The following is a 13,824-nucleotide window of genomic DNA, read 5'->3' as shown; positions in this document are numbered from 1 at the left end:
TTGCAAGGAATTTTCTGGAGCCCCCTCAGCCATTTTGATGGTTCTTTTCCAAGCCAGGATGTTTCTTGTCGGGTACCAGTGCGTGGTCAGCTTGGCTCTGCCTCCTGCTGCTTCCCATCACACCTCAGCTCCCCAGCATGTGGGAATAGGACACAGTCCTCTGGTCTCTCGTACCCGTGGCTGCATGACATGGGATCATAACCCAACTTCCCAGAGCTGCAGAGACCCAGGAAATGAAGCTGAACTTGTTTGTGCTGTCCCCACAGCCCAGGTGGATGTCAGACACCATCACACCTCACCCGGCTACCTGCAGTCTGGGGTGCTCCATGCAGTAACCAGCCAAGAATGAGCTCAGGGGAAGGAAAGGTGAGAGGAAAGCAGATGCTGCCTTAACCTCAAATTTTCTTCTCTAATTGGTAAATTTGCTTTTCCTACCCTCCCTCTTTTTTTCTTTCTTTTTTGTCTTCTTAATTTATTTTTATATGTATTTTTAGTGACACATAAAAGGAAGGCTCTGGAAGTGACTGCAAACACCAAGGCTTTGAGCAGGAAAAGCCAGTGATGCCTTTCCACCTGTTGTTACTGGAGCAGGATTACACCATGGCCTCTTTACACTGTCTCTGAAGAAGAAGAGTCCTTCACCAATTTTGTTCCCCTTAAGACCTCCTGGGGCTGTGTGGGAGCAATATAAAAGCAGCCTGACTGCCAGTGAAAGCCAGCCCCCATTTCATTAACACTGATCCTGCTCTGTGGAACTGTGTAATGCTGGTGTTGAGGTGACCAGGATCAAGCTCTGACCAGTCAGAGTCAGTGAGACCTTTGCTGTTCAAAGGGTGCAGGATAGAACCCCTGCTGCCCTGATTGTGGGGTCAGCAGTGGTTTTGCAGGGAGGCTGATGCATCTGGTGCAGGAGGGTCTTCTGTTCCTCTCCATTCCCATGGAGGGCCCATGACGGGCAATCCCCTTCTCCCTATGTGACAAAGACCTTCTCTCCATAGGAGCAGTGGCCTCTTCTGTGGGCTGTGTGACACAGGAGTCAGGTTCCCAGAGCTAGCAGCTCCATTGCCATTTCCAAGGCTGGTAGTCCCTGCACCACAGGGACAGTGGGACAAGGATGGAGGACAAGTGGGGCAGGACTCTTTCACCCAGGGATAACTGAAAATGGAATGAAACTACAACAAAAGGAGTAATTGTGGTGCCTGGTCTGAACTTTCTCTGCCAAAACCTGTTATGCACTCAAAGCCTGCCACAGCATCCTTCAGGCAGCCCAGGGGAGGGCTCCTCCTGGACCCCTTCCTTCTGTCCAGCGTCCCCTTGTCCTCCTGCCACCGACCAGCCTCAGCCTACCCGCTGTCTGCAATGCAGGCAAGTCAGTTGTGCCCTGGGCCATCCAAGCAGCAACTTGATCCCTCACTCCAGCCTAAGGGGCTCTGATTTTTTGCTAGGGGCTGATCCTAGTCACTCCAAAAAGCTCCTGTGGGAGACCTTATCTTAGCACTGCTCAGGGCTTGAAATGCAGACCAGGAGCTCAGCGAGAGGAGAGAGCTGTCAGAAGGGGCTTGGGGAATTGGGAAGGAAAAGTGAAAATCACACATATTCCCCAATTCCAGTGAGCAGGGGCTCACTACTGAGCGCAGCAGGGCTCAGCCTCTGAGAACAGACCCGAATTCATCCTGCCCAAAACCTGCCCAATATTTGCATAGGTCCAGCCAAGCACAGGGCAGCACAAAGCACTACGTTAACCCTATGGGGATATTTCTCAGCTCCCCCTTCCAGCTGGCACACATGAAGTGTTTCCTCCACTATTTTTTTTTTGGCAACCCTGGGCCACAAACCCCCAAACCCCATCCCTCTGGCAGCGATCTCTGGCCTTGGCAGCCCCCTCCCTGCCTCCAGCATCATCCCGCACCACACGCTTGAGAGCACAAGTGACGTGACCCCGGGGGGAGGGCAGAGGGGAGAGGGGGGGGGGGAACCCCGCTTACCGCTTGCCATTCGCCGGCTGCCCAGTGGTGCGTGGGGCACTCAGGGAGGTGGCAGTCCCGCTGCGGAGGGGGACGGCTGGCTGGGTCACACTCTGCCTCCTCAGCTGCCTTCGGGGTGCCGCTGTGGCAGTGCACGGTGCGCCGCTGGACACCCTGGCCGCAGGACACGGAGCACTGGAGGAAAAGACAAAAGGTGAGTGGCAGTCCCCATCACAGCCACCACGGTAAGTTCCTGGGGTTCACCTGCTGCCCCGGGCTCAACGGCAGCGGGAGCGATGCTGTAACGCCGGTGCTTAAACTTCCAGGTGAGGCTTTTCGTTGCAGGAAGGAAACATTTTGCAAAGTGCAGAGCAGACGGGCTGAAATCCCTGCTCTGCTGATGCCAGAGGGAATTTTGGCTTCACTGGGGTCAGGATTGCCTGGACAGGATTTATAATGCAAAAACCTCTGGAGATAGTGTCATTGCTAAATCATCGCAACACGCCAGAGGCAGCAAGGCTCTGCATATTACTTCTCAGGCACTGGGCTCAAAGAAGTAATAGTTCAAAATATATCAAATGCCACAAGTGTCACCAGAGTGGGCTTTAATGAAAAGGAAACTTGAATCATAGAGAAGAAAGTCTGTAGCACCAGATAGGTAAAGGTATGATACAGCTGGGATTTCTTTCAGCGCACATCTAAACATGCACGCGAGCCAGGGCGGGCTGTGAAAATAAATGCCTTTTTAAAAATTAACTGCATTTCACATTTCCTTTATTATACAGCGGGCACATTTCTCCCCGCTCCCAGGCACAAGCACGAAAAGCCTGAATTTCTGTTTCTCAGGCATCTTCAAATTATTATCTACACTACAATGCTTTTAACAGCTTGTTGTTTCTTTCACGCAACGTTTCTTATTGTTGTGACTGCACACTGCGATATCTTTAGCAGTACTTAACGTCCCTCGGGTACAGGTTCTTTCCTGCTAGATCTTAAAGTATATGATATAGATTTGGAATAAAAAGAACTTGCATTTATAGGAGAAAGCATGCAAAAAATCAAAGGTATGCATTTAAAACCCAGCTATTATGATTAGCCATTTGCTGAATTAATAGTTAATATAAGCAACCTTATTAATACATCGGGAACTAAGGAAAACAAGTTTGTGGGCCATTATTGCAATACCCATAAAAGCCAGCCCTCTTAAAGCAGGGAATTAAGCAGGACCTAATGGAGAAGCAATTCCCTCTTCTGCAGAGTATTCCTCTGTAAAGCTCCGTTTGCTTTACTATCCGAACATCCCATAAAGCCAAGAGGACTAAAGAAAAGCTGACTGTGAATATCTGCCTGGCTTCAGATATTTGTAAGAGGGTGGGAGAGGTTGTTTTGGGGTGTTGGTTTTTTTTTTTTTTTTGGTGTAACTTCTGAAAGCAGCAGTGAGATTTCTGTCACTGGTGATGCAAATGTTTCCCATATGCTGCGCTGCCTCCCTGTGATTAACGGCGCTGTTTGTCCTACACATTCCAAAGGGGACAGTTAAACTGAATAATGGCCACAAACTTGGAGAAACATATACACCAGGATGCATACCGTGCTCCAAAAACGCCTTTTGGTTTGCATTTCTTACCGACCTAAAAGGCACATGCCCGGGAATGTTATGATGAGGGAGAGCACCAGCTATGCCGTGGCTCTTTTGAGAGGAAGTGCTGCGTGTGATGCTGGGCAGAGCGGGTTGGGGAAGAGGCAGCTGGTCCTTGGAGCGCTGGGCAAGACAAGGCACTGGGCAAAGCCGTAGCATCATGTCACTGCAAGCCTGAGGTGACACTTTGCCCCTGCTGAACTCCCTGACCAAATCAGCAGGAACACCTGCAGTGGGGAACGAGCACCCCAAGGCCGGGGCTGCCGCGTCCCAGACCATCCCCTGTAGAGATCTGGACTGGGAGCAAGCATGCAAACGAGCTTTTCCCTGGGGTGATTACAAGAGTGTAAGCAGGGGAGGCCATGGCAGTTGGGCCAGTGGATTGAGGCATCTCCTTCTGCAGGGTGCTTCTTCCTACTGCCTGTGCTGCAGCATCAGTGGTTCTGGCTGCATTTATGGCTGGCTTCAAAATAACATCACTATGCTCTGTTAGAGAGGCAAGAAGAAACTGGTGTTAAAACTCACCTTATCTGGGCTATTGTAACCCAGAGTACTGATCAGCCAGGCTGTATCTATCTTGGGGAAATAAAGCCAGCTGCCATTTCCAGAAGTTATTTAGTTTGGGGGCAGCCAACATGTGCTGCACTTATATATTCCCCTATGGCATGCCATGAGCCAGGCAGCCTAGTTGTTCTTTCTGTGGAGTTTCTACAGTTTCCCTGGAATGGCTCCTTTCTCTACTGAGAGAGTAAATCATCAAACTGCTGAGTGCTGGCTTGGCTATGAAGAAGCTCTACCTGATGCTTTACCTGTGTTTTTAGACACAGCTGGATTTCAGCCTGCAGCTGAAATATTAAATACCAGACAGAAGAATAAATATTGGTATTTTTGCTAAGTGAAAGGTAAATGGCCATAAATGATACCACTTAGGAGATGCAAACACATTAAATCTGACATTTCAGTGCAGACACAAGCACATTCAAATCTTGGAGGAAAAAACTTTTATCTTCCCTTCTAATTATTACAGATATCTTAAAAATGTTTTGCTGCAGGAAAGCAGATTCATAACAACCTAGAAAAGAATTACCCAGCCCCTGAATACAAAATATCTGGAGGGAGGAAAAACCTGGGAGTGGAGCACCATCTCAGCCAGCTGCCAATTGGGATTAATTTTTAACCATTCCTGTATTTTTTAATCTTGGGGTTTTTTTTAAGAATTCCTTTCCCTCAAAGTAAAAGGGAAAAAACCAGAACCCAAAGGCATATGCAATGGGCCCTGTGCATACACAGTGACAAGAAGGATGCACTTTTATAGGAAAACCTTGTCTTATTCCCCACGCAGACCTTTGCTGGTTTACCCAGGACAAAAGGCACCCAGCCCACCGCAGTTCCAATCTGGGATTATCTTTTGGAGGCAATTAGACCCTTCAGAAAGCTTTATTTGATACCATCTAACTACAAACTGATCACAGCTCCTATTTGCCACAGGGTCACCAGTGATAGGGAAGGTGACGCAGGGTTTCTGTGCCCATTTAGATCCTGATCGACCAGGCGTTCAGAGTGCCAAACCCCTGCGTGTTTCATGCTTGTAATAAGCAGTCCATCACCTAAACCCACCCCGGCTCTGTGGCATTAAACCTCCTGACAAGCTGCTGCACACCTCTCACAGGGGCGGCCACGGCCAGCGCCCCCAACATCTGGCAGCCCCGCTTTTCATCTGTCACAGGCAAAGAAACGCTGCCAGCACGAGTGAGGATCAGGACGCAAGGAAACCATGCCAGAGCACTTCACGTGGCTTTAAAACGCCCGGTTTGATAATGCAGATTGAGTGTCTCTACCCCTTTATTCTTTCTCCAAGCAAGATGCCGGCTGGCTGAGCACACCCAGCATCAGGGACCTGGGCTGAGCAGCTACCCCTGGAAATGTGTTGCTTATTCTTAGCCTTATCATTAGCATACAAATATTCCTTAATTGCCTAGTCACAAGAGATTACCTCAGGCCATAAATCACCTCATCCTCTTATTAACTTGGGTTTCTTTCTCCACTTGCACAAAATTAACTCCAACCATGCGGTGGAATGTGGGGATTTTTTAAAACACGTACTTTTATCAATTAACATTAGTGTATTTTAACACAATCGACAGACCATTGCATTATTATGTTTACAATTATTGGCTATAAAAAATTGCCTTCAGGAGCAGTCACTTTAAATAAGGAGCAAATCGGATATGACAAGACTGTCTAATGGCCTCGCGTGTCTTTTCAGTCCAGCTTCCTGTATAAAACTGAAGGCTCTGTTCTGCAGGTAATAAAATGGATTTAATTTCCAATATGGAAGCAGTCCTGTGCATTACACAGGGCAATGCAGGGCTACCTGGGCGCTCCCAGCCATAGCCCTAAGTAAAGGACTCGGACCTCAGCAACAACCTTCCTGGTGAAGGCACACTTGGCCCCTTATACACCTCATGGCAAACACTCCTAGGCTATGAATTCAAAGGTAAGCACTAAAAAATAACCAAAACAACTCTGAAAACAAGCATGGAGCATCAATGGGTTTATCGTCTTCATTAATAGTCGAGATTAAACCTGAGCATGCTGTCCTAGTCCTAACATTTGCATGTGTGCCTGTAGCAATGCTAATGGTTTATCTTCCAGGCAACTAGCATACAGTGAGAACAGGTATTTTGTACCTTAATTTGGAAGACAGACGGCAAGAGAACATGATGTTTTACAAGTTAACAGTTCATTTAGTTTGGAATTTTCAATAATTCTGCTGATTAGCACGCTAATGAGGTAGAGGGAAAAGCAAGGTTCGGGAGATAAAAATGTGATGCAGCAGTTTCAAGGTGATGACAAAGACATTATTTTTCAGGAAAACAAGGATTCAAGGTATGCTTTCAGCAAGGAAGATGCTTAATAACTGCAAGCACTTTCACATTTTCAGCAGCCTCAGCTGTACGCATCAGTGTCTGACTTTTTAATGAAGCAAAATCAAGTGATGAGCTTGTTAAGAAACAAAAGATAGTGAAAAGCATTTTTAATGAACAGCTCTGATTATTCTTTAGGCTTTCCCAGGAATCTGATAATAAATCTAGTTTCAGATTTCTCAAAACTATGGAAGATTTTGCTTGGGATGTGATATATTTAAATAGTAATGATATTTAAAACACGAACAAATAGTAGATTCTCTTTAATATTATATACTAATGCCTTTTCTAGCAGAAACTTAAAAAATACAAGGAATTTGCTTTCAGATAGACACTGAAAGCAAGTTGCCATGTTTTCAGCTGGTACAAACCAGCGTTGCTCCACTGCTGCCCATGAAGCTACACTGTTTTGCACAACTTTTATCCTTGAGAAAACCAAGAGGACAGAAACGATGGCAAAAACCAGATTCTAGCCAAATTGACGGAGGAAGAATATCAGAAGGGTATACAACGTGTCTCACCTGTCCCCAATCTCCTGCTTTCCACTTCGGACATCTGCCCCCTCTGCATTTCTTTTGTACGTTGGGCTTAGCAAGGTGCTTGCAATAATCTTCTTCTACATGCCTGCCTTCCTTTGACAAACAGTACACACTGCGGTGCTTCTGGCCCCTTCCACAGGAGACAGAACACTGTAAATATAAAGTAACAACAGATCAGCTTTCACACAGGGCCATCTACCTGGTTATACACTGGCCATGGCTATCCAGGGCGTTTTCTTTTACCTGGACCAAAAAGCACTTCCCCAGTGTCCCAGCAGCCTACACATAGCTTGAGGGGAATATGGAAGGGCAGAATTTAAGTGCTGGAAATGCTCCCATTTGGACTTAATATTGCATGATATTCTTAGTCAAAGCACCTCAAAATGCCACTATCAAAACAGAGAAAGCAGCTGACATTCAGCAGGGATAACAGGCTGGATTCCTGGCATTGCTCCAGTGGTTTCAAAGGAGCAGAGTCATCTTACAGGGATCAAGGCAGGAGCCCTCAGTATCTGCTTAGAAGAACTTGAAAGGAACCATTTCCATTTGCCTTGGTACAAAGGGAGGTCAAATGTTGGTAAATCAGGAGAGTAAAGAGCAATATACACCTTCACAGAGGAAAATAAATGCAAAAAGGACAAGGCAGAAGAGAAAAATGCAGTCTTTCCATGTCCTTGGTGTTACAGCTCATGCTTGTTTTGCCAGTGTAGAATGATTTCCTTTTTTTTAAATTATTATTTTGACTAAACAGACTGAAACCAGGACATGCTCATCCTTAAGATTTATGCATTTTGAAAACAACTCAGAAGGTGGCAAGAAGGCAGAGCCTGAAGAATCAAAGCAAAAAGCAAATCAGCAGGTATGTTAGCTGTAAGCTTTGTAGTGAAGCAACTAATTTCAACCTCCCTCTGCAGGTTCACTGAACTTTTTCAAATGTGACCACTTCTGGCATGCAAACCCCAAGCAACTTCACTTTGATTTCAGATTAGTCTCCTCCAAAAGATTTAGGAATCAAAGGGGTCTGGAATCACGACAAGAATTTAATATGACAGTTTCGTGTAGAACAAGCCTCTTACTCAGCATGATGCATCCAGAGACTCAGCTTCAATTTCTTCATTACATGTTATGCAAGTCATTACATGCTATGTCATAAGCATCCTGGTTTAATCCTTGAGCACAAACACACCGTTTCAACCATCTCTCAATATAAAATGTTCTGCTTATTTATTTTTTTTTCTTTCCAGAACAGAGCAAACTTGCAGAGATGAAGCTTCTACCTTCCTTTTGGAGCCACTCCATCAGTATTTTTCCTAAGAAATAAATTACAGCCCAAGCTCTTCCCAGCCTATGAATACATTTGAAACGTAAAAAAATAGAATTTAGATATGTAGCAGCTCTGGAAGATCCATTAGAATAGAAATTGGCATATACATTGGCAGCTGTGATTATTTTAAATTACAGCCCTACTTCCAACTCATTCAGCCACTATTGTGTTACCAGGTACACAAAGAACCAGTGAGAGAGCAGTACTCAGAAATGGAAAAGTTCAGGCCAACATGGAGAGAGGTGGAGGTAACTCAGATGTGGTTGTTTAAAAGTTTTTACAAGCAATGTCCTCAAAAAGGCTGTTTTCCTGCTGCAAGACAGTTACAGATGGACAGAAGGTAGCTTGCCATCAATAGGGTTTAAAGGCCATTAGTGATGCTCCTCTGCAAGAAGCGGGGAAGCCAAACCAGCCTGCGGCAGGGATGGGTGCCTCTGAATTTTCCTGAGCCCAGCTCCAATTTCAAGATAAGCCAAAAACCCCAGCGAGAAACATTGAACCTTGCAACGAGAAACAGAGGCAACGCCTTCCCTTGGTGTAAGATAAGGCTTTCATGAGTTACCCAGATCCATAACCTTCAGTATCAACAGAAAAAAAGATTGTGTTAATGCTATCCTATTTTCATAAGCCTTCAAATTGCATCAGAAGTTCATTTTTTCATTCTTTCTACGCCTCTCCCCAGGCAACGAACACATCAGCAGCAAGAGGGAAATGTCAAATCCTACCAAACCCAATCGTAAACCCCTAAAACCTTCATCCATTTACTGCCATTGGACTAAAGGCCAACACTGGTACTTCACAAAAATTCAAGAACTCCCCCGGCAGCGCCCTCTATGCAGGTTGATACCACCTCACTAGGACAGCCAAAGCTAAGGAGTTAATTCATAGATGCGATCAGGACTCTCTCTTGCCCTATATCCCGAGTTGGTACAGCAAAATGCATCTTGTTTCTGATTTAAAAACCACATTAGATCTGCTACTTATTCTACAGGAAGAATAACCACATTGTGCAGTGATGTGAGCACAGTCCTGGGGACCTGGAATTGGTTGATAAATATTTGACCTCACAAATAATACGGCGCTAGTCTTCTCCAAAATTGTGATTCCCCCCTCCCACAAATCATTGAACTTTGGCAGAGAACCCAGTGCTGACATTTATCTCACCATCCCACCACCAATGCACACCTTGGCGCACCCAAAGGTTGAGGCATCATTTGCCTAATTTTGCTAATACTCAAATGTAATTCCCGAGATGCTGGAATTAATTATTTCTATGTCTGTCTTTAATATAAATCAAAGTGAGGCAGCTGTGTGTTTTTAGATCTAAACCACCCATTTGCTTTCATGCACATGTGAGTTATGATCTCATTTGCACTGACAGAAAAGAGAGGCTGAATAATCTAATGTAACCAAGTATCAGAGACAGAACATTCCTTTGCAAAGAGTCTACTTCATAACTGCCTTTTAATTCGTCTCAGGTATTTCCAACTTTTATTTGGCACGTAGATTTTAAGCATGTGTGAGCCACATGCAGAAAATAATTTAATAGGGGGCTTCATTTCACCGCCACGTGACTTAGGGGAGCTAGTCACCTAGCTACTGCCATCAGCCTCCTCATTTATTTTGGGAGCATTTTGCTATCAGGACTCTTCATCACTGCAAATGCTGTCACCTGGTTACGAGATCTATCAATAACAGTGTCACAGTGAGGTAAGCTTCCACCTTGCCTTTAAAACATTTGAACAGCACGGACAAAAGCACCCCTTTCATATTTCCTTTTCTGTTTCTTGATTTCTCTCCTCTCCCCCACCACCTGCAGAAAATACTTCAAAGTACTGGGGATGGATGGGTGGCTCTCTGTGGAACAGCAACCTCATCCAAGGCTCTTTGAAGTCAACAGAATGACTTCTACTGGTTTTAATCACCTCTGGACCCATCCCTGAAGGTGTAGCCAAGGTACTGTATTGACTTTTTCCACTAACCAGCTTCCTATAGGAGCATGCCCATGGTCAACCCATCTCTGCCTCCAATCAAGTGCTGGAAAATGTTGCTTTCAAATGCTCTTTCCAGGCTGTGATTGAGGCATGATAGTAAATAGTGCCCCTGGGTGAGCCTGGGAGGACAAGCTGGGCATAGAGGACAGCACAAACCCAACCCATCATTTTGTTTCTCAAAAAAACCCCAAGATGATTGTGGCACATAAAATAGTAGAGAAGTACTTTTGCAAAAATCAGCTACAGCCATTACAGTAAAGAGTCTAGTAAACCTTCCTCTTCCTCCTATCTTTATTATCTCCTAAAACCACTGCAGTCACACCTGGGCTTTGCATAGAGAACTAAGAACAAAAGGACTTTCCTAAGAGCATTAGGATCAAAGCCTTGAGCACAGATTTAAGGGCATTACGTTTATCACACCGGTTACTTTTGTTAACGTGCCAAGCACCAGAGACTGGCATGCTGCTGGCTTTTTCAAATAAATATACTGCCTAGTTTAAATAAATGCAAGGAAAAGGTTTAAATAAATATGACAAAAATATTTCCATATCAACTGCTTCCCAAAAGGTCAGAACATGATGCTAAATCTCTCCTGCCACGCATTGCTCTGCTCCAGCACAGCAGCAAGCCCCTGTTTTCTGTTTCCACAGAAATTTCTTTTCTGTTTCAGAGTTGAGGAGAAACAAAGCTGAATCTGTTTTACCAAGTACATGCAAATTGCTTCAAACCAACCCTTGCTGCGTTTCCTACTCTGCTGTTTTGGAAGATGAGGGTACAGCTTGTTCATTAAGATCTCTCTAACATAGGATGGCTGCTACCTGATTCATTGGGCTCATAGCAGGGGAAAAATCCCACAGATACTGTACCCCAAAAACTCTTAAAAATTTTCCAAAATTCCTGGCTGGATGTGTCCAGGTTCTGACCTTCTTGCAGGAAACTGAGACTTCCTTTTCTGCACCGGGAGCTCGTGCTGCAGCCATGCCACTGCCAGGCTGCAGGCTGGGTGGGAGCAAGGTTGGCCTAGCACCAAAAGGACTCAGCAACCCTGGGCACAAACGAGCAAATTTTGGTGAAAAGGAGGAGGCAGTGCAGAGCAATCCAAAGCTATGGAGTAGCTCTGCTTCTTCATTTTCTGCACTGAATGGGCAAGCTCAACAGGCAGCAGAGAAAGCAAACCACCAGCAAGAACCTGGGGATGTGCTCCCCCAAATGTGGAAAGTTTCAGAAAATGCTGTCAGACCACTTCTCCAGGCCCCTGTGCATCAGCTGACGATTTGGGAGGTATTCAAGGTAATGAATGCAAGCTGTGGTGATCACCAAATGAATTCCCAAAGATAGGTATGCTCAGATAGCTCACCAAGGGCAGGGCTGGGAAGAATTAGACTAAAACCGACTTTATCAGATTCTGCCAGGAGCAACTTCTGGGAGGAAATTAAAATCAATCCTTGTAGGTTTAGATTTCCACACGTTAAGGATTATATGGAAAGTAAGCGGTTGTAAGTAAGCCCTTGTTCATCCTTTTCAACAATCTGAGCTGAAACATGTGCTAGATGAAATAAAACAGAAACATGGCAGAGCCCTACAACACTTTACACCCCGCTCTTGTGAGGCACCGTGCTCCTGGATGTCAGCAAACTTCAAGAAGAGCCCAACTAGGTACCCTCATAGCTATGTTTCAGCCTCCTGCTAGTCTATATCCCCTCTTACTATAACTCACACTGCTGCTATCAGATGCTGAAATCACAGCTGCAGGATATCTGTACCTGTGAAGTCCTCGAGCACAAAGGACAGCAGAAGACATGACACCACCAAGGAAAACCTGGATTGTTCCTCTTCAGCTGAACCTTTCCTAGAAGCCTTAAAATGCCTGAGCCTTTGTGTACCATCCAGCAGAGGTTCTGTGGCATCCCAACTAAATTAGCTTCACAACAGACAAGAAACAGGCTTAAAACAAGGGTGCAGCTCCCTGCTATGGTTTCTCCAGGGCCTTTAGGAGATGTTGAGGAAATATTTGTTCCCAGCTGCTTTGTAACCTTGCTCATTCCACCTTCAGCACAGACTCATGCCTGGGCGCATCGGCACACCGAGAAGTCCCTGTCTGCAGAGTGGGGCACGGACAGGGCAGGATTCACCCAGCTTTCTTTTCCTGCAAAACTGTAAAAGGGAGCAGTACCCTAAATGCACAGCAGCCGACAGTGCACGGTCACTGTGATTCTTGCTGGTAAAGGGCCAGAAAACACACCTGATTTTTGTACATTTGAAAGGGATGAATGGTCTCTATGTTCAAGGGAGAGCAACTAGACCAGAGACCTGAGCAAAACAAACCAGAGCTTTGCACTGCAGCTTGGAAGAAGCTTTAGAAGTGCTTAATCCATGCTGACTGCCCAGAGAAACCAGGGGGACTGAGAACAAGACACTGATATTCGGGATTTATGGAGTGTGTAGCCAAAGTATACCTGTGAGCTTTGTTGTGAACCCCTGTGAAAACTTCCCAAGGAGCCCTCCCAGAGCCAAAGGGCAGCCCTTGGTGTGCATAAGAGCCGGCTGAGCCCCAGTATCCACAAGCCTTGCTCCTCACCCCACGCACGGCTGAGAGGGAACATCCATGCTAGCTCGCCCTTGCTCTGCAGCACATGCCAGGTCTCCATCCTCCAGCTGCTCTGCTCAGCTCTGCAGCAGAGGCATGGAGTTTCCCAAGTGATTATTTGCAAAAGGGAGAAATAAAGCACTTCACTAAACCTCCACCTTCTCCCTATCAAACTAAGCTGCAGACACTGGCAAATGACCTCAGATGATGTCTCATAATAGGGGAAAAAAAAAAAAAAAAAAAAAAAAGGGTGTGTGTGTGTGAATTTCTCAAAGAAAAGGGTCAAAATTGGTTTGTTGCTGCAGCAGAGGGATGAAGCTGGCATGTCTGGAGCCTGTTCCTCCTGCAGCACAGTCTGCCCAGAGGAAAGGATGCTCCTGGGCTCTAACTCCTGCAAGATTCAAGACCCTGAGCACTGAAGTCAATACAACCATTTCCCTGAACTAGGAAACCTCACAAGACATATGGGAAAAAAGCAGGTAACTGCAGCAGGAGAACCCATACACCTCCTTGTATGTGGCATCCACCTACTAAGTAGTACCTTTTCCCCCTCCTTCACCTGCCCTGTTGTTACCTCCCACACAAAGACTTCACCAGGTGCAGAAACCAGCAGGGCTGTGAACACACAAAGATGCCTTAAAAGCTTCATCCCTGCCCTGCTCTACACCAGTTAACTTCAACAACAAACAAGCAAAAGCTGCCAAATAGCCACACAAGTCTCTCCAGGGAGGGAGGCCTTAGATGGCATTTCCTCAAATTAGGAGGAGACGAGTGAGCTACCCAAGGATGCCAGTATAATGGGACATGGAAGGCACCAATAAAGTCTATTTTCCATGCTGTGGCACTTTAA

The 13,824-nt window shown here is 45.7% G+C and overlaps 1 protein-coding gene across 1 annotated transcript in view; it reads right to left on the bottom strand.

Moving 5' to 3' along the window:
- The window catches only part of ADAMTS9 (ADAM metallopeptidase with thrombospondin type 1 motif 9), a gene marked incomplete at its 3' end in the record, with an annotated part of 82,651 nt that overhangs the window by 14,408 nt on the left and 54,419 nt on the right, over positions 1-13,824 (bottom strand). The window contains exons 28-29 of the mRNA XM_084269466.1: positions 7,052-7,219; positions 1,986-2,159 (exon numbers count right to left, since the gene is read on the bottom strand). Of these exons, the coding sequence (XP_084125592.1) occupies positions 1,986-2,159; positions 7,052-7,219 (342 nt within the window). The remainder of the gene's footprint in view (positions 1-1,985; positions 2,160-7,051; positions 7,220-13,824) is intronic.

This window comes from Gallinula chloropus, assembly GCF_964237585.1.
Source record: "Gallinula chloropus genome assembly, chromosome: 12".
NCBI classification, from domain to species: Eukaryota; Metazoa; Chordata; class Aves; order Gruiformes; family Rallidae; genus Gallinula; species Gallinula chloropus.
Note: the sequence above shows the minus strand (reverse complement) of the source record. Positions and strands in the feature narration are given on the sequence as shown.